Here is a 23570-nt window from a genome sequence, read left to right on the forward strand (position 1 = left end):
CGGAAAACGAATGAGAGAATGTTAGAAATGGTGGGTGAGAAAAGAACACTTTTAGATATTATTAGGAAGAGGAAGAGAAACTGGTTGGGACATTGCCTAAGAAGAGATTGTATCATGAGGGACGTCCTAGAGGGTATGGTGGCGGGAAAGAGAGGGAGGGGGCGAAGGAGACTACAATTAATGGATAATATTAAAACAGAAAGATCATACGCGAAGACGAAGAGGTTAGCGGAGGACCGTGGAGCATGGAAGCTTTTCAGCTGCGGCAAGTGACCTGCCAATAAAGGCAGAAAACCTATGATAATGATGATCATTCTTAATTACATCTAGAAGTTACCAGAATCTTTCCGCCTCACAAGAGGACCACGAAGAGTGTGATATAAATGCATCTAATGATGTTTATTATTGAAGTACAGTTATGTAATGACTTACTTATGTGTAATCCTTGATAAATGCTCTTCATTTGTTCGTATAATCACTTTATGCATTTATAATTTTTATACAATGAATCATGTTACCCTAAAACAGTTTTTGAAATCTAAGACTTGGGTGAATGTTGCAGACGAGAATCGAGAAATTTTTGTTATCGTGTGTAGAGGTCTGCACGGGCTCGGGCCCACAAAGCATATGTCACTTCGAGCACGGGCTGGGTTCGGGCTGTAAATTTTTAAACATACAACCATATTTCTCGGGCTTTTTCGAGTTTAACTTTGTAAATATACTGTACAACGATATATTGCACCGTTCTTTCTGGAGAACTTTTAAAGCACACTTGCAAAATTAAACCTCTAATTGATATAAATAAAAATACAGTTTTGGGTTAATTATTAAGTTTCTTTAATTCGGGCTTATTTCGGGCTCATTTGATTATCACACGAACTTGGGTTGGGCTCGGGTCTAAATGTTAGAACATATTTCGAGCTCGGGTCGGGCCTCACATTGTAAATTCAGAGGGCTGGGCCGGGCCGGGATCGGGCTAAAAATTGGGGCCCGTGAAGACCACTAATCTTGCGTGGGCAATAGTAAATGCTACTGCGAAAATTAGTAATGAGTTTCCAATTTTGCGGAAAATATTATCACCCTTCATTGGTTTAAGCATATACTGGTTACACGTAAACACACACACAGCATTTACTCAATGTTTAACAGGTTTATTTCATGTTTTTTCACCTAAGATTTTCTTTTCTTCTATACAATTTATAACGATCTTGTAATTCAGTCTAGCTGGATTTGGATATCGTTGGGTTTCATCACGTCCTCGAGTTTTTTTCGTTCTAGGGAGCTTGCGGGATTTTTTAAAAAATGACGATTTGATTCATGTTGCAAAGTCTTAAAAAGAAAAAAAAAGACAACAGGGTACAGTATTTTCTGCGTTGCTTACTGATCAACATCTATCAGTAGGGTGAATGTAGTAGTTTTCGCTTGCACAACAGGACCGCTTTTGTTGTTTCGCTGCTTAGAGAGGCGAGCAGGGGTAAAAGTGAGGCGAACGCAGAGGTACGGCGTTCCCCCACTTCAAAGTAAATATCTATGTCGCCCTCCAACTTCCTAAAAATTACAATGGACAGAGATAGGCACGGGGAACAGCGTGATATCATGCGTTCCCCTACCTTTTCAGATCCATTTTTACCCCTGGAGGCGATCCTATATGAATCTTTAGATTATTTCCTGGCACTGATGACCTTATACATCTATCGTCATAGGCGGAGGAGAGGAAAAATGTAAAAACGCGCCATTGTGCATTTTGTAGTTGATTACTAAGTTGAAATCATAACATTTAAAACATAGTGCGCGAATTACATAGATGTTTATGTATTGAAGAGATATCTTTTATTATGCATTATTTGTAAAATACAAATTAACACGTAGATAATAATTAGTAGCTGTATTAGAACTGCTTATGGGAATTTCTAATGGTTTTACTTTTTTGTTTTGTTTTGTTTTTTTGTACTTGGTCAGCTATTTTTCAATGGAACCTACGGTGGCCAACATAAACAAGTTCTACTGTAATATTAACGATGGCTGAAAATCTGATAGAAATATATATATATATATAAACACTTGACAATTATAAAAACTGTTTTAATGATGCTACACTGATGCACAGTGTACCAAGTATCCTATAATTGTGGTAAAATCCACATTAATAACACAAAAAGAAAATTCAAGAATAGATTATATAGCACGCTAAAAACATAAAGAGCATATTAGAGACACGAAACTAGAAAATCCAGTTTCAGGCTTATCAAAACACTGTAAAGAAACTCCTTTGAGAGTTTTGATTAATTGTTATAGTAACGGGAATCTTGGAAATCCGATACTTTATTATCAATACGGTAAATATGTTTCATTAAAAAAAAAATATTTGGGAAAAAAGAAGGAGAAGAAAGAAAATGTAGTATGTTTAATTTAGAATTGATATTTTTAACTTTCTCAATAGAGATATTTTCGTTATCTAAATTTACAACTTTGGTTCATATCAAATAACGTCTTTATTCTCGTTTTCTTTAAACCTTTTTGGATTTTTGGTAACTTCTGTTACCATGGCGTAGTATCGTCTTTGACTGCTTATTTAGGATATATAACAGGTATTTAAGCCGTTTTTTTTTTATTAGTCAAGTGAAACATGGACCAAAGAACACCCAAATGCGTTTTGGAACTGGATGGTCAACTTGGCGGCGCCAAGTGGGTGCGGAGGGGCGTGACATTATTTTTTCATAAGGCAAATTTTAAAAATTTTCACACCTTTAGTTTTCACGATATCAGATTGGAACTTTGCATACTGATTGTGTGTACCTTTTGGTATTCCTCAATTCTTTCTGAGATCTCTACCTAAAACCTGGGCCGGGCAAGTGTTCCAAGGAAGGGATTTTTTTTTTCAGAAAAATTTCTGGTTTTCCCTCTATTTTTCCTGTTCAGGTAAATGATACTGACATGTGAGTAGTACCGTTGGAAAGGGCTCGTTATACTGAAGAAAATAACGTTTGAATTTTAACTCTAAGCCAAGTAGTAATGACGCAGTAAATTTTTATTATATAGATAGATAGATAGTTAGATAGAGATAGATAGATAGATAGATAGAGAGAGAGAGAGAGAGAGAGAGAGAGACAGACAGACAGAGACTAAATTCAGACTTTCAACAATTTTTTCCGCCCTTTGTTTTCAAGATACAAGATTGAAATTTTGCACACGTATTATGTAAGGAGTAATGATTTTCCGATTGATTATGTTGTTTAAAATCTCAATTCATCCACATATTCCAATTCCCCGTCATTCTTATCATTCGAACATCTCTTTCCTTTCCCATAGGAGAAGAGCTGTGGGTGACAGCGAAGATTGAAGAAATGAATGCGTATAATGTAATAACTATGAATACAAATTAATAATAATAATCTTGAATGTAGTCCCAATAGACTACATTGAAATGGAATAATAATACTAATGATAATAATAGTAATAATAATAAATAAAAACAGTAAATAGATGAGTAGTAATATAAAACACAATGTAGATAGAAGTCAGTTAAGCAGAAATGATTCCTTGTCAGAATTATCTATCTAAAACAACGAAAAGCTAAGAACAGCAGTCTTAAAATTACATTTTAGCTTAATGTTTCAAAACGTCATTGCTTAAAACTATCAGTCAGATCTCATAAAACATTCACTTGCTTAATACAGCAAGTCTAAAATGTGAGTCACATTTCCAATTCAGAGGAACTAAAATCTTGCTATTTCTTATGTTATGACTGAATACTTTAAAGTTTATGTTTCGTAAACAGTATTCACTGATATATACATTATCTAGTATTTTTTGCATGCATCCTCTGTCGAAATATTTTCTTCTATTCATAAGACTCTCCCCAAATTAATTCTTTGAGTTTATTTTTCTCATTTCTGAATACAGTGGAATTTGACATACTTTTTAGATCTAAATATGGTTTGGTGATAGTGATGCTTAAGTTTCCGACGTGGCTGCTTAAGTTAGTTTCTTTGGGCGATCAAAATGTGCTTGAGTGAGAAATCCCCATCTTTCAGGTAATTCTCATTCTGTTTGTGGTCATCCTTATAAGGTTAACACCTAACTTTGTGCTTTCATAACCACAATCCCTTCGCTCCGAGACTGGAATGCAATTTGAATGTTTTCTTTCTCTTCTTTTCCTCCTCTTTCTTAGGCTTCCATCATTGAGATTTTATACAAAATATTTTAAGTAAATATGGTTAGGCCACTAGCTGCATGATCTCTACATAGTGTCATAAATAATATTTCTAAAATAAGGCATAAAAGCAACCAAAAGTATGTTGTACCTTAACAACAAAGAAGATATAATATAATAGGCAAAATTAGGTCTGATATTAAATTCAGAACATTCTAACGTATGGAAATGAAGTTTGAAACAAATACAGTTTCTTATCAATAATTATATTTGCATTTCATCGTTTATTTCGTTCTGATTTCGTACAATATCCGCTTATTTAATTTTGACATCAGGGAAACATTCAACTGAATAAAAATGCAGATTTTCTACTGCTTCAAATGTTATGATGATTACTAAAAATACACTTAAGAGCATCATTTAACTCTTTGTATGGGTTACATCAAGTGTGCCGGTGAAATCATTGCTAAATTCATTCAAAGATACTAAAAACAATTTTAAAAATCTGCACTAATCCCTTTGTATAAAAAGGAGAAAATAAATCCACTCCTTGTATATTTTTTAAAATGTTGTGTTGATGTAACTTATTTTGAGCTTTTTTTGAAAGGAACACGAATAGTTGTTTGTAAAATTCACACTTCATTTCCAGCGCCGTGTATGAGAGTCCATCTTATGTTAGTCGCGCTCTTTATGAAGTGGAGTGGATCAAAGCTGTAGAACTTGTTTCGCCTAAGCTGCGAGTGCGACACAAATACGTGGTTTGAATTTATAAATTGATTATAAAAGAAATAATATACGAATATTTAAACTCGCTGTTCTCTTTTTAAAATACAATTTATTTTCTGTTTTTAGTTTGCCATATTTAAAAACTCTTTTTTACATTTTCTTCTTTTTCTTCTTTTACTTGAATTATTCGTTAATTCCACAATACTGTTGGGAATGAGGCTACAAGGCTATGGGCACTATATATTAAAGAATAATTGCAGATTCTTTACACTGAATAATTGTTATATTATGCAGTGGTGCCCACTCCCCCTCATGTCCATGACGCACCCCCCTCAACTGTCTATTCGTAGGTGTTCTTCCATGAAAAAAATCTTTTCGATTAATTTTTACACCCCCTCAAACGTATTTATTTATAGATTTTTAACCCCCCCAAATATTTCAATGACGCAGTTTGCGTCATAGCCCCCCCTTGTCGGCACCCCTGTATTATGTACCAGCAAATTATGTTGGATTAGAATCAGATGAAGGTGGATTAGGCAATCTAGAAACCTCTTATCTTCTCTCTAGTTGTGGAATCTCTATCTGTAATTATGTAAAGATAGTTAGGTGTGGATTAGTTGGATCACTAGTAGTAACGTAGACTCATATGTGGAATATGGAAATTGGTTACAATAAATATATCAGGAGTAATAAGGGTGTTTATGTTTGGTCTCGTAAGGACATTTAAGCCTAACTCAGAGCAAAGGAACGTACTCTCGTAAAAGTCGAGCCTCTCAGTAGCATATGTGTGGTGATAATAGTGATACAGTTATCGTTTATGCGTTCCTTGGAAAAGTTTTCAGCTCTTGGAAAAGTTTTAATAAATACTATTAATGTTCATCGAAAAAAAAAAAAAAACTGTCCAAAAATGATACGTATGTCAATGAATAGATCTCACTGAATGGAATAAAAGGTTAAATGCCAAAGTTGGTCATTCGTTCCTAGCAAAATTTTATAAATTTACTCTGAAGAAATTGATAATTTGCTCGTTTTTGTGCTGAATAATACGTAAGGAAAGCGGAAGTTGAGTTTATGTTTTCTTTGTAAGCGGTTATAAACATGAAACTATTTGGCAAGTGGAGGGAACTAACTACTTCGTGCAAGGTTACCGGACCTCGGTTAGTTTGTGGAAAGTAACTGGCATTTGTATTCTGAACATAGTTGCAGGTGTAAAGGGACGCTCCAGTTGGTATCCACAAGCAGAGACCAGAAATTACACTACTTTAATTTTTTAAAAAAATATGGGTCCAAACTTATTCAACCCTACCTTACCCTACCCTACTTATCTGTACGTTACTCTACTCTACCTTACCCTTTTAAAGCAGTCCTAAAATTGATTATTTTTAAATTTTCGTAGCTGTTAAGTTTTTTGTCGAATACCAGGCGGGCGACCAACTTTGGAATAAATGCCGAATAAAATGACATGGCTCAGTGTAAATCCTCATGCGTAGGACTCTAGAAACTCGAGATAAATGATTTTTAGAAACCTAAAAATTGATGCTGTACAATAAATACGTCACCTATTAATAGTGATGAGCGCAAGAGTCTTGGTCTTGCAGTTTTTGCAAGAGTCTTGCATGCAAGACCAAGACCAAGACCAAGACCAGGAATCCCGGTGCAAGACCAAGACCAAGACCATACCTGCAAGACCAAGACCAAGACCAGGAGTCTTGCATAAGTAACGCACTACTTGAATTTTTTAAAAGAATGTAAAAAAGAAGGAGATGAATTTCTTTTCTTCAGTAAAAGTGCTGCTGGAGTAGATGTGTTCCCAGTAATTTATGCAATTTGTTTGAGTCGATCTGCCCCTGTAGCATATAGCTACAGTATGTCGTTTCCTGAATTGGTTGTTCGCGCTTTCTGTAGATATTGGTCTCGTTTTCAAGCCACACAGGTGTCATCTTGCGCCATGTGAGCTTTTTTGGTGGACAAACACTGTGTACGTGGATTTTCTCGGCGTTTTTCCGTTTCTTCCCACTTTCTTCATTCTACCATTTCAGTCATTTCTCATCATTACCGTCTATCTTAGCCTTGGCGAATAATCGTGGGAGGTTAAACTAGATACTTCTTTTCATTTCAAAGCATATTAGTGGTGTTCTTCTTCCAAAACTAAAGAGAAATGTAGTAATGAACATCGGTAATACCGTACACCATAGGTGCTGACTACATGGGTATGACTTTGGCTCCGAGACTCAAGCACCCGTTGAAATTTTTTAATGTGTGCTCACAAAATTAATGTCAAAATAACATTTTCATGGCATTGACAAAAACTTAGTGCATGTGACCTCAAGTTTGATTTCATGGGAGGATGCTTATACGTTGAATAATTGTTTGTCAATATAACTTTTAGCCTCCTTAGGTATACGGCATATCGAGGATTGAACGATATAACCAGACCCGCAACCAGAGGGAGGCTAGGGGAGCCTGGACCCCCTAAACTTTTCGTGACCCCTCCAGACATCAGTACAAAAATCACAATTAAGACATTTTTAAGGAAATTTTTAATGACTTGCCCTCTAACATATTTGTGCCGCGACCCCTCAAACTTCTGTGGCTTGTTTCGGGCCTGGATATAACATTATACTATCTATATTATAAAATTGAAAGTGACTATTTTTGTGACTCCTAATCTCTTGAACCACCCGACCGATCTCGATTAAATTTTCAACATATATGAAGTTCAGACCTGGAGTGATTTTTATCATTTTACTTTGACGGCGCAACCGTCTTTGTGACTGTCTTTGTGACTTCATCACTCTTGAACCACCTGATCGATCTCAATCAAATTTTCAACATAGACGATGTTCGGACTTGGGTGGTTTTTATCAAATCACTTTGACGGTAGAACTTGAGGAGGGGAGGGGATAAAAAATGTACAAAAATAAATAAAATTTAATAACTCTTGAACCACTCGATCGAAATCGATCTCATTTTCAACATAGATGAGGATCGGACCTGAGATATTTTCTGTCATATCATTTTGACAGTGCAGTTTAGGGGAGGAGGGGAAATATATTTTAAAATGATCGAAAATGACCGATATTAAAATGGAATCTATAGTTTTGGGGGTCGCTGAGATAAACAGTGACACTCTGATGCTATTTAAATCCAAATACAGCTCCGCAACTTGGGGAGGAGGAGAGGAGAGAAATATAAAAATAATCGAAAATGACCGATATGAGAGAGCACTTTACTAATAGTAAAAAGTGACTGACTAACGAAATTTATTATTATTATTATTATTATTATTATTATTTATTTTTATTATTATTAGTTTAACTCAACGAAGTGGGTAATTGAGGCTAGTGATCCATATTCACAAGTAAGACTTCAAATAACTTAGAGTTTGATGCCGTTATTTTGTATTTCTAATACAGGTTAAAAGTATTTATATAAATTGAGTTTACACAAAAGATATAGACAGTTGAGTCTTTTTCAGTTTTCACTCAAATTATTCTAAAATATTAAGAGGTTTGATTATAATAATTATTATTTTAATTTTCTCTCTTTTTTTATTTTGGCCAATATTGTTAAATATATGATCATCATCATAATAGCTATTCTTCCATTATTGATAGGTTACTTGCTGCAACTGAGAAGGTTCGACGGTCCTCAGCTAGTTTCTTCGTCTAGACGTAGCAATTTTCTGTTTTAATACCTTCTTTCAACTAGTCTCCTTCGCTCCCTCCCCCTCTTTCCTTCCACAATATCCTCTAGCACGTCCCTCATAATACAGTACCTCCTCAGCCAATATCCTAACCAGTTCCTCTTCCTCCTCTTAACAATATCTAAAATTCTTCTTCTTTTCCCCTACTGCTAATATATCTAACACCTCATTCGTTTTCCGTTCAACACAGCTAATTCTCTCCTTTTTTATCCATGCCCAGGTTTCGAAAGCCTGCAATATTTTCATCGCTTTTGCGTAATGTCAATGTTTCTGCTCCATACAGTACATATTGGAATAAGTAAAACGAAATCTCAACATTTAATTGGAAGTTGTTTAATTCAAGGATTAGCTAATCGTGGTTGAAAAGAAAGATGTGACGCCTTTAGAGTGTAAAAATAATTTCGCAGTTCATGGTATTTCAATAATCTGTGCCGTCTTGATTTACTTTCATGCATCTCAGGGGTGGCCTCCCCAGTTTGGGAACCAGTGGAGTGTTGGATCTGTTAAAAAATATAGAAAAATTACGAAACGTTGTGATTTAGGCATATCTTATAAGTAGTGAAGCGTGAACACCCATTAAAAAAAATAAAGGTCATCACCTATGTTGTACACTATCATCATACTTACGCGAAGTTAAACTAAATTAATTTCCGTTACTATTGGCGCATTGTATAGTTTATTATCCCTTATATCCATAGTAAAATTTACCTATGGAAAGCTTGAGATTTCTTAAATGCAAGACTTGCAAGACTCTTGCATGCAAGACCAAGACCAAGACCAAGACTGGGTGTGCAAGACCAAGACCAAGACCAAGGGTTCCAGTGCAAGACCAAAACTACCTCGGTCTTGGTCTTGGTCTTGCATTTGCTCATCACTACCTATTAATATGAAACTAATTCTCAATCAAGCTAATCAAGCTTTTTCATTCTGACATAGTTAAAATTATGATTACCTTTAACATTTATGTTTTGTTTAACTATGATGTCATGTAACAATAAGACGTGTATCAATTTATAGATTACATGGCGTTGAACAAAATGACAATCTTGAGGGTCAATTTCTCATGTGTAACTATTTCTGAAGAAAATCAATTATATGACCTCGAAAATCCAGGGTGGCCAAAAAGAATCTTATACGCAAACAAAATGAACAAATGTTTTCTGAAGTAGTTTTACTGTTAATCACCAGATAATAGAAGTACTCGTTTACCCGTTCTAGGATGGGTGTGAACCCTACTACTTGGGCCACTTTTCTACTTATGGCCGGACTGTGAGTGCACACCACTGTAACAGTGCTGGGTACTTAGAAATACTCCTGCTCCTATCTCCTGGAGCCGTAGACACTAAACACGCCGAAGAGGGATAATGGATTAAATCAATCTATTCGACAGCCCTAGTGTTCGAACCACTAGACTTTCGACAGCGCTTGGTGTCTTCGAGTTCTATCTACTGGTAGAGGGAGATTTCCTAGCTAGTAGAAGCCTACCATCATATGCAGTGATGGCACCCTAGCGTTTATAAGACAAGTTCATCTTTCGCTTGAAGTACGGAATGTCCAAGTTAACGAATCCTATGGTATGACCACAGTCCGACAGAGTTCAACCCAAACCAGGAATAATCCCAGGCTAGCCCGAAGGTGAACTCGAATCCAAGCCCTACCTACCTACTTGTCCTTTAACTGTGCATACGCCCAAGCTTCACCTCCCGAACCCAAGGCTACACATTACTCGGGCATTTGGGAGGTATTTCGAAGGCTCCTCTTCCTCAGTAGGAGTAACAAAGTGTTAATGCAATACCTGTCTACAGTGCAAAAGATACACTGTATATTGCCAGTATCAATTAGTGCTATAGTCCATCTGCTCTAGACAGATAATATCATTTGGGAAGCCTCTGGTAGGCGCAGCAACAATAGCCTATCTCACAACCATCAAAGGTATCGTGGTAAGATATCACGCACACTCCCAGCTCCAATGATCTATGTTAATTACTCGTTTAGGAAGTTAGTAACTAAGCACGCTGGCACCTCACCTCCTCTGGTACGGAATCTCAACCATCATCCCCACCTATGTCCATCACCCTGTCAACTCACGCTCTATGAGGAAGTGTTAAGTACAAAATCATCATCACAGAAATTCTGCCGTTTTTGGTGGGTCACTTGTTGCAACTGAGGAGCGTTATGCTCCATGGTCTTCCGCTAACCTTTTCGTTTTCACGTACGATTTTCCTGTTTTGATATCGTCCTTTAATTGTAGTCTCCCTTTCTTTCCTGCCACTATACCCTCTAGCACGTCCCTCATGATACAGTTCCTTCTTAGCCAAAGTCCCAACCCTTACCCTTACCACTTGGCGCTACAGCCCTGGGTGGGCTTTGGCCTCTTCCACTATTTGCCTCCACTCTTCCCGATCTTTGCATTTTCTTTCCATCCTCGAACCTTCAATTTTTCCAAATCACTTTCCACCCCGTCCAGCCACCTGGTTTTTGGCCTTCCTTTCCTTTTGCTGGAGTAGAGTCTTTCTTTCATGATTTTGTATGGCATTCTGTCGCTGTCCATTCTTATTACATGTCCTAGCCACCTTAGCCGATTCGATTTTATGAACCTGACTATATCCTGATTCTCTATTATGTCGTTGATCTCTTCGTTAGTTCTGATTCGCCAGGTTTCTTGTTCTTTAATTGGTCCGTAAATTTGCCTAACTATTCTCCTTTCGAAAGTTCTGAGTTTTTTCTCGATTTCTTTTGCCAGTGGCCATGTTTCGGAGCCGTATGTTACTACTGGTCTTATTAACGTTTTGTATATTCTCATTTTAGTTCCCCTACTTGTGTTTTTACTTTTTAGTAACTTCATGTTTGCGCAATATGCTTTGTTGCCTAGTTGTATTCTTTCCTTTACTGTATCTTTTATGGAGTTTTTATCTGTTATTGTTAAGCCTAAATATTTAAACTTGTCTACTTTTTCAAATTCTTTACCTTCTATTATGATTGATTTTTGATTTCTTTCTGTTGCGTACGCTGTTATTACCATGTACTTTGTTTTCTTTATATTAGTTCGCAGTCCTATTTTGTTAACCTCTTTCTCTAGCTGTATGTATGTTTTCCTCATGTCTCTCTCTGTGCGTGTTACTATGGCTATATCATCGGCATAGGCGCATATTTGTGTGGTTTTCGTGAATATTGTTCCTCCTTTATATATATTGCAGATCGCGGCGTGCAGTGCTATTATGAACAATGTTGTGGATAAGCTGTCATCCTGTTTCACTCCTTTATAGTACTTCAATTCTTCGCTTAGACTGTCTTCTATTTTTACTTTTGCTGAGGTTTCCTCTAATGTCATGTGTGTGAGTTTTATCAGTTTCCCAGGTATCTTGAATTTCTTCATGGCTTTTATTAGTTGCTTTCTGTTCACGCTGTCAAATGCTTTCTCATAACCTACAAATAGGACATGCAATTTTACTCCGTGTTCATAGTGTTTTTCAATGATATGCTGCAATGTGAATAATTGGTCTGTTGTGCTTTTATTAGCTCTGAACCCGCATTGATATTCTCCTAGTATCCTCTCAGTGTGTTTCTTTATTCTTTCATTGATTATCCCTGTCAGAACTTTATAGGTTGTGTTTAACAGCATGATTCCTCTGTAATTGGAGCATTTAGTTTTATCTCCTTTTTTGTGTAATGGTATGATTATTCCTGTTTTCCATTTTTCTAGTAGCCTTTCTTCTTCCCATATTTGTTCTATCAGCCTATGTATTTCTTCTTTCATTCGGGTTCCGGAGTGTTTTAGCATTTCCGCCACTATTTCGTCTTCACCTGGTGATCTGATGTTTCGTAGTTTTCTGATGGCTTTATCCACTTCTTCTTTTGTAGGTTTATTCTCATTGTCATCAATGTCTGTATTATCTGTCTCTTGTTGAGTTCCTTCCTCACTGGAGCTGTTCTGTTCATCAATTTCACCATATTGTGTTTGAAAATATTCTACCCATCTCTGTAGTATCTTCTGTTCATCTCCTATCAGTTCTCCACTTTTATCCCTGAATCCTATGTTTCTTGGTAAGTAGTCTTTGTTTATTCTCTTTATTGCTGCATAACACTTTCTTGCTTCATTTTGTGTGCTCAATGCTTCTATTTCTTGTATTTCACGTTTCATCTTTTCCCTCTTCTTTCTTCTGCACATTTTATTAGCTTCTTTTCTTAGCTCTCTGTACTTTTCATAGTTGCCTCGTGTTTCTCTCTGTAGCAGTTTTTGTCTTGCTTTATTCTTTCTGTCTATTATATCCTTACATTCTTCGTCATACCAGTCTCTAGTCTCTTCCTTGTGTTTCTGTCCGATTGTATTATCTGCTGCTTCTTTCAGCGCCGACTCTACCCTTTCCCATTTTTCTTCTATTGTTGTTCTCTCGTTTGTTTCCCAATTTTGCACTATTTTGTTTATTTCTTTTTCATAAGCTTGTATGTCCTCTTTTGTTTCAAATTTATCTACGTTCCACTTTTTTCTTACTTTCTTTTGAGTGTTTTGCATCTTGCTTATTTTTTCTTTGAGTTTGACTTTAACTAGAAAGTGATCAGAGTCGCAGTTATATCCTCTGTGTGATCTTACGTCCGTTATCGATGTAGCATGTCTTTGGTTGGTGATGACGTGATCTATCTGGTCTATAGTATTGTTATCTGGCGATTTCCATGTTCCAAGGTGTATTCTCTTGTGCGGGATATAGGTGCTTTTTATGGTCATTCTGTTTCGTATTGCAAATTCTTTTAGTAGGTTTCCATTTTGGTTACTTTCGTCTTGGAGTGAATATTTTCCAGTAACTTTGTCAACCGTGTCTTTATTTCCTATTTTCGCATTGAGGTCTCCTAGAATTATCACCATGTCGTATTTGGCTATCTTGTCACATGTTCTCTCCAGTAAATCATAAAATTCTTCTTTTTCTTTTTCACCTTTTTCTTCTTTTGGAGCGTGTACTGATATTAAGGTTATATTTCTGAATTTTCCTTTGATCCTTAATGTGCATATGCGTTCATTTACTGGATTGAATTGCAATACGCTTTTTCTTATTTCTTTCCGTATTATGAAGCCGTACCATATTGTCCTGTTCTTGTGGGTGTGCCACTGAAGTAGACTGTGTAGTTTTTCTTATCTATTCTTCCATGGTTGTGCCATCTTATCTCTTGAATTGCGGTGATGTCTATTTTGTGCTCTGTGACTTCGTTTGCTATTTCTTCCATTTTTCCAGGTAGTAACATTGTTTGTACATTCCAGGTTGCCAGTATCAGGTCTGTTTTCTTTCTCCCGTCGTCTCCATTCTTCTGTCCTATCCGAGGCAATGGTGTAGTTTTCTGAACATCTTGTTTTTCCGAGACAAGGTTGTTAGCCCTGCGCCCAACCCCCAACCTGGAGGACCAGGAGTTTTCTGTCAGGGTCATCTTCCCTTAGCCTTTGTAGGTCCTCCTACCAACTGCAAGGCAGCAGTGCTGATTTGGTCCGCCCCGAATTTTTCGGTACCTGCTATATCTAGCAGGCCTTCCCCAATCCGCCACCTGGGGAGGCGCCTGGTGGGAGTTCAGCTTCTCCCCCAGGCAAAGTCCCAACCAGTTTCTTATTTTCTTTCTTTTTAACAATATCTAAAATTGTTCTTTTCTCCCCTACCATTTCTAACGCTCTCGTTCGTTTTCTGATAGACCCAACTAATTCTCTCAATTTTTCTTCACTCTCACATTTCGAAAGCTTCCAATCTCGTTTTATCATTTTTATATAATGTCCATGTTTCTGCCCCACACAGTACAATAATCCACACGAAGCGTTTATGAGTGTTTTTCTCAATTCTTTTCTGAAGCTTCCACAAAATAATCTTTTTCAATTGCACAAGGCGATGTTGTAATTACCTCAAGCCCTGGTGTTGTCAATTCAAACAAGACCGTTTGACAGGTAGCTACGCATTTGAGCTTGGGTCTTTCCCCCTTTCTCAGCCCGGTCTTGGAACTGGGCATGGGGGTTACTGTTAACGTACTACTATGAGCAAAATAAATGACGCGTCTCTTTATTTTGAAGTTTTTTGAAAATATCTCCGTTTTCTTTATATGTTCGAAATTTCGGAAGGTTTCCCCAGCAGGACAGGTTAATAACAAACCCGTTTTTAATATTTGTGTTAGATATTAGCTTAAAATAAAGAAATTAGAAGCAAAAAACATTAAATCGACAGAAATCTCGAGAATTACCAACTCTGCTAAAGTGGGAAATTTTCAAGAACGCGAGGGAATTCTGCAGTTCAACACGAAGCAGCGACATCTATGTCATTGAGAGAAGCGTGGATTAGATCTACAAACGAAAATTTTAACGAAATATTTCTAGTATATCTTATTATATGCATTATCAGCGAACTCCAAATATATGAATCTATGCTAAGTATTAACGTATAGATAGTGCAAATAGTGGAAATTACCTATGGAAAAAGACGAATTGTTAGCCCAATCGTAATGAAAAATCGTCTTTACTGTAGAACAGGTTCAGCTTACGTAAGAAAGCAAATAGCTCAGTTAGATAAAGCAACGAGTTTGTATACCGAAGGTAGACGGTTCGAATCCCGTGGAAGTACTGTTGTCATTTTTATCACTAAGGTTATTTTATTTATTTTTTATTTGGGAAAGAATCAAAATGTAACATGTGTAAAACTCATGACGATACCAAAAAAAAAAAAAAAAAAAAAAAAACAAAAAACAAAGTTTGGATATTTTGATAACAGATTTCCCTATTAAATGTTTAATTTTCTCTATAAATATTTGTCTTAAATTGAAATTGTTTTGAATTTACTACATAAGCAAAGTTGCCCGAAGGAGGAGAGCTCAAGTAATAGATATTCTACGTAAAAGCAACCTATTGTAGAATGATGATGCTTCTTACCTTCAGCACATAATCTTTACGTTAGAGAGTCAGAGAGAGAAAAATCCTGTTTTTCCTCCCCTATGACCACTCATCTTAAAGCTCTATCTATAATGATTCGTGTCACATAATTTCGGCTCTCCAAAGACATTCATATTTATTATTATTATTATTATTATTATTATTATTATTATTATTATTATTATTATTATTATTATTATTATTATTATTATTATTATTATTATTATTCCTGAATATGAGCCAGAGCCCACTCTGAAAAATTGCATCTGGCGTTCTGAGTGAAAGTTCTATGGGACTATTAGAAAAATATATTCCCGTTTCCACGCTGATGGTAGAATTTCTTAAACAGTTATTGAATTACGTTCGAAAGCTAGGCGTAAATAGCGCCCCCCCAACAATGTGGCGTGGGGACCGCACAAGCTGCAAGGCCAAAAAATATACAGAAAGTACGCCGGGGCGGAGCAGGCCAAATTTTCACACGGGCCAAGTGACTTTTTGGCGCCCTTCCCCTAGTAGTAGCCTATATTTTACATTTTATCATAGTGTTTTTAATAGTTTAAACCAGGAGCGTCATTTCAGATTTTGCTTTGGGGGGGGGGCAAGACCTCTTGATATAAGTAAAATTTCGCGTTTTTCACTGATTTACTACTATTCTAATGATAAAATCTATATACATCTCAAACTCAGGGGGGGCAAATGCCCCTCCATGCCCTCCCTAAATGACGCCCCTGTTTTAAACCCATTTTCAAAAAGAAATCCATTACCTAGGAAAACTTCACAAAGAATATGGCCCGCTATAAACAATACCAACTCCACCCCCTCTGGTCTAGTGGCTAGCACGCCTGCCCTCTGTGGTGCCTGGTCCAATTCCCGGTGGATTACTGTTGAACGATAAAAGTGGTTCGGATTCCACTATAATTAGTATCCACATCTCCCTTGCCCATTAAGGCATAACCGTGGAACGCTAAACTCAAGCAAACAAACAAACAATACTTAATTCCCGGCACTCTTTATTCTACATGCCATCTCTCAATTTTTCGATACAGCCCCCTTAGTACTATGAAACTCTCTTCTTCCATAGTGAAATGTAAAAAGATCATATAATTGCCACTACTTTACAAGAATATAAACCAAAAACGTCAGTAGAAAGCACATTGTAAAATTTACTTTTTGAGGCTCGTTTTGGTGCCCCTCTTTCTCTGGCACCCCGGGCAGTCGCCCGGCCCTTAGTCCGCCCTTGAAAGTACGGACGCATAACTAAGGACTGCGGAGGAGAGGTTAACCTTCATGTTATGCCACTGGTTTGACGTGTTTGAAATGTTCAGTAAGTGATCGGTTAGTGAAATAATTTCGACGGTTACTGATGTTTAAAGTTTAGGTAAGACAAAGCTACCTAATCAAATACATTTGATATCGCGATGTCACAATTTGATTTTTCCTCACATAAAAAAGATAAAAACAATAGTAAGTAGTGGTTGACGTACTTCTACACCCGAAAGCTGGAATGTTAGCGGTACTTTACGTAATAATGATGTTTAACATGTTTCCTTAATGGATGTTGTCAAACGGATTGGTAGGTCATTAGGGGTTGATGACATGGATTTGGAAAGTTGTTATATTTCTGTTTTTAGTTGTGCTGACATGTAAAAGGTCGTGTCCTCTTTTTAGAGACTTTATACTGGGTATTTTTAAAAATAATGGAAATTTGAATTAAATCTGTTGATACGTCATTTTGAGAGAATATTTTATTCGTTCACATGTATAACATGTTGAACAATATGTGATAGAATAAAAAAAGAAAATGAAATATTTGAGTCCCACCTGTTAGGCTAAAGGAGATGATGATTGTTAAAAATAAGAAGGTGAGAACACTTATAATGTGTGATACGCACTGGAATCGAACCCGGAACCCTTAGCAACAGTGGTGAACACTGTATTGTACGGGGAATGAATATGGGACCCTTAGCACAAGAGATGAACGTTGCATTGTACGGGGAATGAATATGGGACCCTTAGCACAAGAGATGAACGCTGCATTGTACGGGGAATGAATATGGGACTTTTAGCACCATTGGTGAACGCTGTATTGTACGGGAATTGAATATGGGACTTTTAGCACCAGAGGTGAACGCTGTATTGTACGGGGACTGAATATGGGACTTTTAGCACCATTGGTGAACGCTGTATTGTACGGGAATTGAATATGGGACTTTTAGCACCAGAGGTGAACGCTGTATTGTACGGGAATTGAATATGGGACTTTTAGCACAAAAGATGAATGTTGTATTGTACGGGAATTGAATATGGGACTTTTAGCACCAGAGATGAACGCTGTATTGTACGGGAATTGAATATTGGGACTTTTAGCACAAAAGATGAATGTTGTATTGTACGGGAATTGAATATGGGACTTTTAGCACCAGAGATGAACGCTGTATTGTACGGGAATTGAATATGGGACTTTTAGCACCAGAGGTGAACGTTATATTGTACGGGGACCCTAAGCACCAACGGTGAACGCTGTATTGTACGGGGATTGAATATGTGACTTTTAGCACAAGAGATGAACGTTATATTGTACGGGGACCCTAAGCACCAGCGGTGAACGCTGTATTGTACGGGAGACTGAACCCGGGACCCCCCAAACACTAATGGTGTATATTGTATTGTACTGAGAATTATTGCAATTCTCACATGTAAATTGGCGAGAAAAAAAAAATATATATATATATAGGAAATACGAAGTCTGTGTATGTATGATTGAATGCTTTATTTATTTTGTTAATATTCATCGTTTTTATTCCTTATAGTTAACTCCGTGTTTACAGCCAAGTTTGAAATACGGAGCGAGTGAATTGTTCTTCCGTCTCTTACAGAAGACTAGCTTAGAATGCCATTACTTCCGGGTCGTTGTCTCACACGCTTTCACCTTGCTCCCGATAGAACATTGAGTGGTGACATACATAGAGTGTCAATGGACTTTCTAATTTTATTTCCGCATGTACTGGAATAACCTTAGACACTTTCTCCTTGACCATGAGAAACTGTCTGGCAACATACTGAAAATATTTTTCCATTAACGATGGTTGTTACAGCGATAGTTATCGGCAGTGATGAAGAAGACAGATAGAAATTTCATGTTTCTTCCCCTTTAGAAGATGTATTTTTGTGGCAATATTTGATTTTTGGCAGAATATCTAATATCTGATGAACATGTAAGCATTTTTCCTTAATTAGATGAAAACCGTACATAGCTACAAGTCCCAAATGTCGATACCCTGTCTGAATGAGATTTCTCCAGCGGTTGACGAACTTGAAAATAAGAAATTTTTAGATTTCTCGCTGTGGCAATGAATAAACGATGTTAGGGGACCTTATTTATTTATTTATAATTAATGAAATCGGGTTGAAAACCCGGTGAAAATATGCTGCTTGGGGGAGGGACATAATGAAATCCTTATATATATATATAGTATTGAAATAAAGTTGTTATTATTGTTTTTACACAGTTCCATAGTGTGTGTGTGTTGAACTTTTTCGTCAGTGATTTTAACAGAGCGAAGTCTGATTTTTAAGGTGAGAACTTTTTAAATGTCATGTATTATTCACTTCATTATAATTAAGTAAATAATACACGATTTGCTTCTGAGAAACATTATCCGGGAAATAAACCTACGACCATTTTTTTTTTTTTTTTTTTTTTTTTGTAATCATGACAAGAGGATAAGCTTTGCGATATACTGAAAACGCTTGAAATGTAATTGCGATTTTCGATTACTAAAGTTATTATTATTATTATTATTATTATTGCATTCTTTTATGCTTCTTATTTTTATATTCTCCTTTCTTATAGAAAGTCGTAAGACCAGCTACGGTGCGAACTATTAAAATATTTTATTGGATCATTTGCTTTTTTTTTTTTTTTTTTTGTTCAATCACTTCATATTTTTACGGATCGTATGTTATACATACTCTGCTTATGTATTGGATCGTTTGCGGTGCAAACTAATTGTTAAAATAGATTGTGAACGTTTTAAAATTGGTGTTATTTATTGGATCGTTTGCGAAGCAAGCTCAGAACACTTGTAGAGTTTTATTTGCTTAATTATAGGATGCTTAATTACAATATGTTTGATTCATTTGTTACGATTTTTAACTGTTATACCGATCACTTTAAATCAGTTATACCTAATATATATATATATATATGTACGTTGTACAGATGGGACTTGAACTGTTTAAGTAAGCTCATTTACCAATAGATGGCATACTACTACTACGCTTTGGTAATACAACTGATAATCTTTTTAGGAACGCAAATGTTTGAACTAAGACTAGTATTTGCAGAAAGAAATGTTTTAGTCTTGGGGGGGAGCGCTTTTTTTCCAACATTATTGTGTTTTAATAGTAAATATTACTGAATGTTAGTTATTTTGCGTGGGTGGTAGCAACATAACGCGTACATTGGCTTTAATGTCAAGAAAGAAAATTTTACGGAACCCCCTAAATACATTGGTTATTGAACACTGTCTTTTGACTTGAAAACCTGTTGTGTATCCGCGAAGCAAAATGAAATGATGTACTCCTATTTGTACCATGATCCTCAATGAAGGGGGCTTTGCCTGCCAAATAGATTGCCTAAATTTTAACAGTATTATCTTATAGCAAAAAAAAAGAGAATTATGTATGACTATTTGTAGTATATTTTACAAGTAACGGGGGGCCCTTCCCCCCATTAGTTATGGGTTCCTCTAGATTTTAGGAGTATTGTATTACAAGGAAGCGAATTGAAATTATGTATGGGTATTCCTATTTCTACCATGTCCCTCAACGAGGGGCTTTTGCCTGCAAGATAGATTGCCTAGATTTACCAGTATTATCTTATAGCAAAAGAGAATTACGTACGAGTATTGTAACACATAGCTATAACTGTCGGAGGCCCTACCCCTTAGTTAGGGGTTCTTCTAGATTTAAACAGTATTGTATTACAAGGAAATTATGTAGTCCTATTGTAGTATAACCGTATAATTGGCGGGCGACATTCCCCCCCCATTAGTTATAGGTGCCCCATAGATTTAAACAGTATTGTATTACAAGGAAATGATGTATGCCTAGTGTAGTATAACCGTATAATTGGCGGGTCCCAGTTATAAGATTACTTAGAAATTTTTGAGTCCCCACGGTTATGCCGGTTTTTTTTTTTATTGGTTCGATTTCTATAAAATCTCTGAACACTTACAGTGTGATTATTTATTCTTTCGTTTGTTTCTACAAACTTGAACTAAATATGGGAGCTAAAATAAACTCTTAAAAGTATATAGGAAGTGGGAGGAAACCCACGCACACTGTGTTTGTTCACCACAAACTTACTTGACCAACCAGAGGTGAACGCTTTACCACCGAGCCAGCGCGGCCCCCAGGCTTACTTAGATTTTTTAACAGTATTATATTATAGCAAAAGGAAAATCACGTAGCTATAACTGGCGGGACCCATTAGTTATAGGCGATCATAGATTTTAACAGTATTATAGCAAAAAGAGAATTATGTGTTTTACCATATACATTGACATGTGTTAAAGTTCCCCATTAGTTAATTCCTACAATTGTGGGTTTTTTCTGAATAGGTAATAACATAATGATGATAATTATGTTCAACTGAAGGGTCCCCCTTAGGGATTTGTAATATAATGAACGTATGGTGGTTTACTGATAGAACAAGAATCAACTATGCCCTCACAAATTATGTTTTATTAACAGAACACAACTGCGAGAAGGGTACTTATTTAATGCTATCAGTAGTATTTAATGGCTAAAAAGAAATATATATATATCATACTGTACCTTTAAAATATAAATATATATATATTCAGGACTAATAACAAATACGTCAACACGGCTTAAACTAAACTAAAGTTAATTTAAAATTTTTCCGACAGATGGCATAGAACTACAATTTTCTATTATAGGTAATTTTGTATTAAAGTAATGAAAACAAATGATTGAAGAGAATTATATATAATGATTAGTACGGGGTTATTCGATGAAAGAAAGAAAAAAAAAATAAGTATAGAAGAAGAAGAAATGTAATTTTACTGTTTTAATATGGTTATTGAAAACACATACACAATCTTATTTTTTGTTTCTTGTTGAAAGAATATTTATAAGTTTAAAAATTGATATAGAGATGCATAAGAAAACTGATACACATTTCGTTTGTTCATTTATGACCGACTCATGGTTTGAACTAGAGACAATGCTTATATGAAGCGAACGTATTTTATTTTTAATAATTACTTTGTTTGAGTTTGTCCGGGTGGAAATATGATTTATATACAATGAAAAAATAAAATAATAACTTAATTTGTTTAGTCCGTCATATTTTGAGGGAAATGGCGTGAAAGATATATATTTAAATATCGCAGAATACATTTGAATGTGGGAGAATATTTTATAGCTAACTGGATTGGAGTAACATTGAATAAAACCCGAGATTAAATATAATACTTATTATTGAAAATTAATTTCCAAACCTTTGCAGTGTTGTTGTTGTTGTAGGGCATTTAAGGCTAATTGCTTATACGAGTAAGCGCACCTGGGATTTGAACCCGAATACCGCTGTTAAGGTGACTTTGCTTATACGCGTATGTCCGCTCGGAATTTGAACCCACGTACCAGTGTTAAATTTATGCGGAAATTAAATGGGCATTTTTAATGTTAAGATGCCTTTGTTTATGCGCGTAGGCTTGCCCGAAATTTGAACCTGCACGACAGTATTAGGTTTACGCGGGAATTAAATCCGCACGCCGTTGTTAAGGTGACTTTGTTTATGCGAATAGGCTTGCCCGGAAATTAAAATTGTACGCCTTAGCACGAAAGGCAATAACATTAAAAAATTATGACATGCGAAATTTGTACTTGAGAACGGAAATATGTTTGCAGTAAAGATGGTAGCCTTAGTGAATACGGTACTATGGTTTTGTTTGCACCAAAAGGCAAAAGCATTAAGGGGTTAGAACATGTTGAACCATTACAAATTAAATTGTGATTCATTTTAACAAAATGCGTCAGCCTTAACGTGAAACTTTTAGGATACAACCGGGAATTGAATTCGTGTTTGTTAGCAGCGTTTATTAAAATATAAGAACATACTGTAAGATTTTAATAATAGTAGCTTAATTTCAGTTAATCAAGGCGTTCAGCAGCATTGGTATATGAAACATGAACCTATTAACTAACAATTATTGGAAACTTTGGGACGTATGCTATTGCCTAAGTTAAATTGATTTTGAGTTTGTTGCTATCCCGTTCAATAGTATGGGTATATGAGACGTGTACCTACATAAAGTGAATTGATTTTAAGTTTGCTATCCCGTTCAGTAGCATGACTATATGAGACGTGTACATACATAAAATGAATTGATTTTAAGTTTGCTATCCCGTTCAGTAGCATGACTATATGAGACGTGTACCTACATAAAATGAATTGATTTTAAGTTTATTGTTTTGTTTAGTAGCATAGCTATATGAAACTAGTATTTTACCACCACCACCGGAAATTAAATCCGGGACAGTTTGTACCAATAGCGTGATTATTAGCATTAATCACTATGTTAGGCTACACAGGAACACTAGACTTGATTTAAGTGTGTTATTTTTCTTATAGGTTTTTTCAGAACAAAAAAAAACTGAAAATTAAATATATATCTCACACAGATTTTAAAACTTTGCTCCTGGAAAAAATTTTTTAGCACTAATTGGAACCATAAAATCCACACCGGAAATCAGATATAACTTCTTACATGTCGGTCAAATCTTTGTGAAGTTAACCCCCTTTAAAATTATACATAAGTTGTCCAAGTTAAACAATGTAATTGAGCTTGTGATTAGAATAATAGAATTTTATTAGTGTTGATTATAATTGATTTCATTTTGGTGAAAATAAGTTGTACTAATAATACTTTTCTTTATTTTATTTTAGAAAGATGGAACCGCAGCCAAGCACCTCCGCCGCTGAGTCCTCCTCCTTTTCCTCCTCCACCTCATTTTCCGCGCCTCTTTCCGTACCTTCGCCACAATCCAGGGTTATAATTCCTCCA

General features: G+C 35.9%; 1 protein-coding gene across 1 annotated transcript in view; it reads right to left on the reverse strand.

Moving 5' to 3' along the window:
• Positions 1 to 3518: 3518 nt before the first annotated feature.
• Positions 3519 to 23570, reverse strand: part of LOC145679133 (uncharacterized) — a 31598-nt gene continuing 11546 nt past the window's right edge. The window contains exons 3-4 of the mRNA XM_081749726.1: positions 11605 to 12998; positions 3519 to 3557 (exon numbers count right to left, since the gene is read on the reverse strand). Of these exons, the coding sequence (XP_081605852.1) occupies positions 3519 to 3557; positions 11605 to 12998 (1433 nt within the window). The remainder of the gene's footprint in view (positions 3558 to 11604; positions 12999 to 23570) is intronic.

The sequence above is a fragment of the Thermobia domestica genome, chromosome 2 (genome assembly GCF_964235325.1).
Source record: "Thermobia domestica chromosome 2, izTheDome1.hap1.1, whole genome shotgun sequence".
NCBI classification, from domain to species: Eukaryota; Metazoa; Arthropoda; class Insecta; order Zygentoma; family Lepismatidae; genus Thermobia; species Thermobia domestica.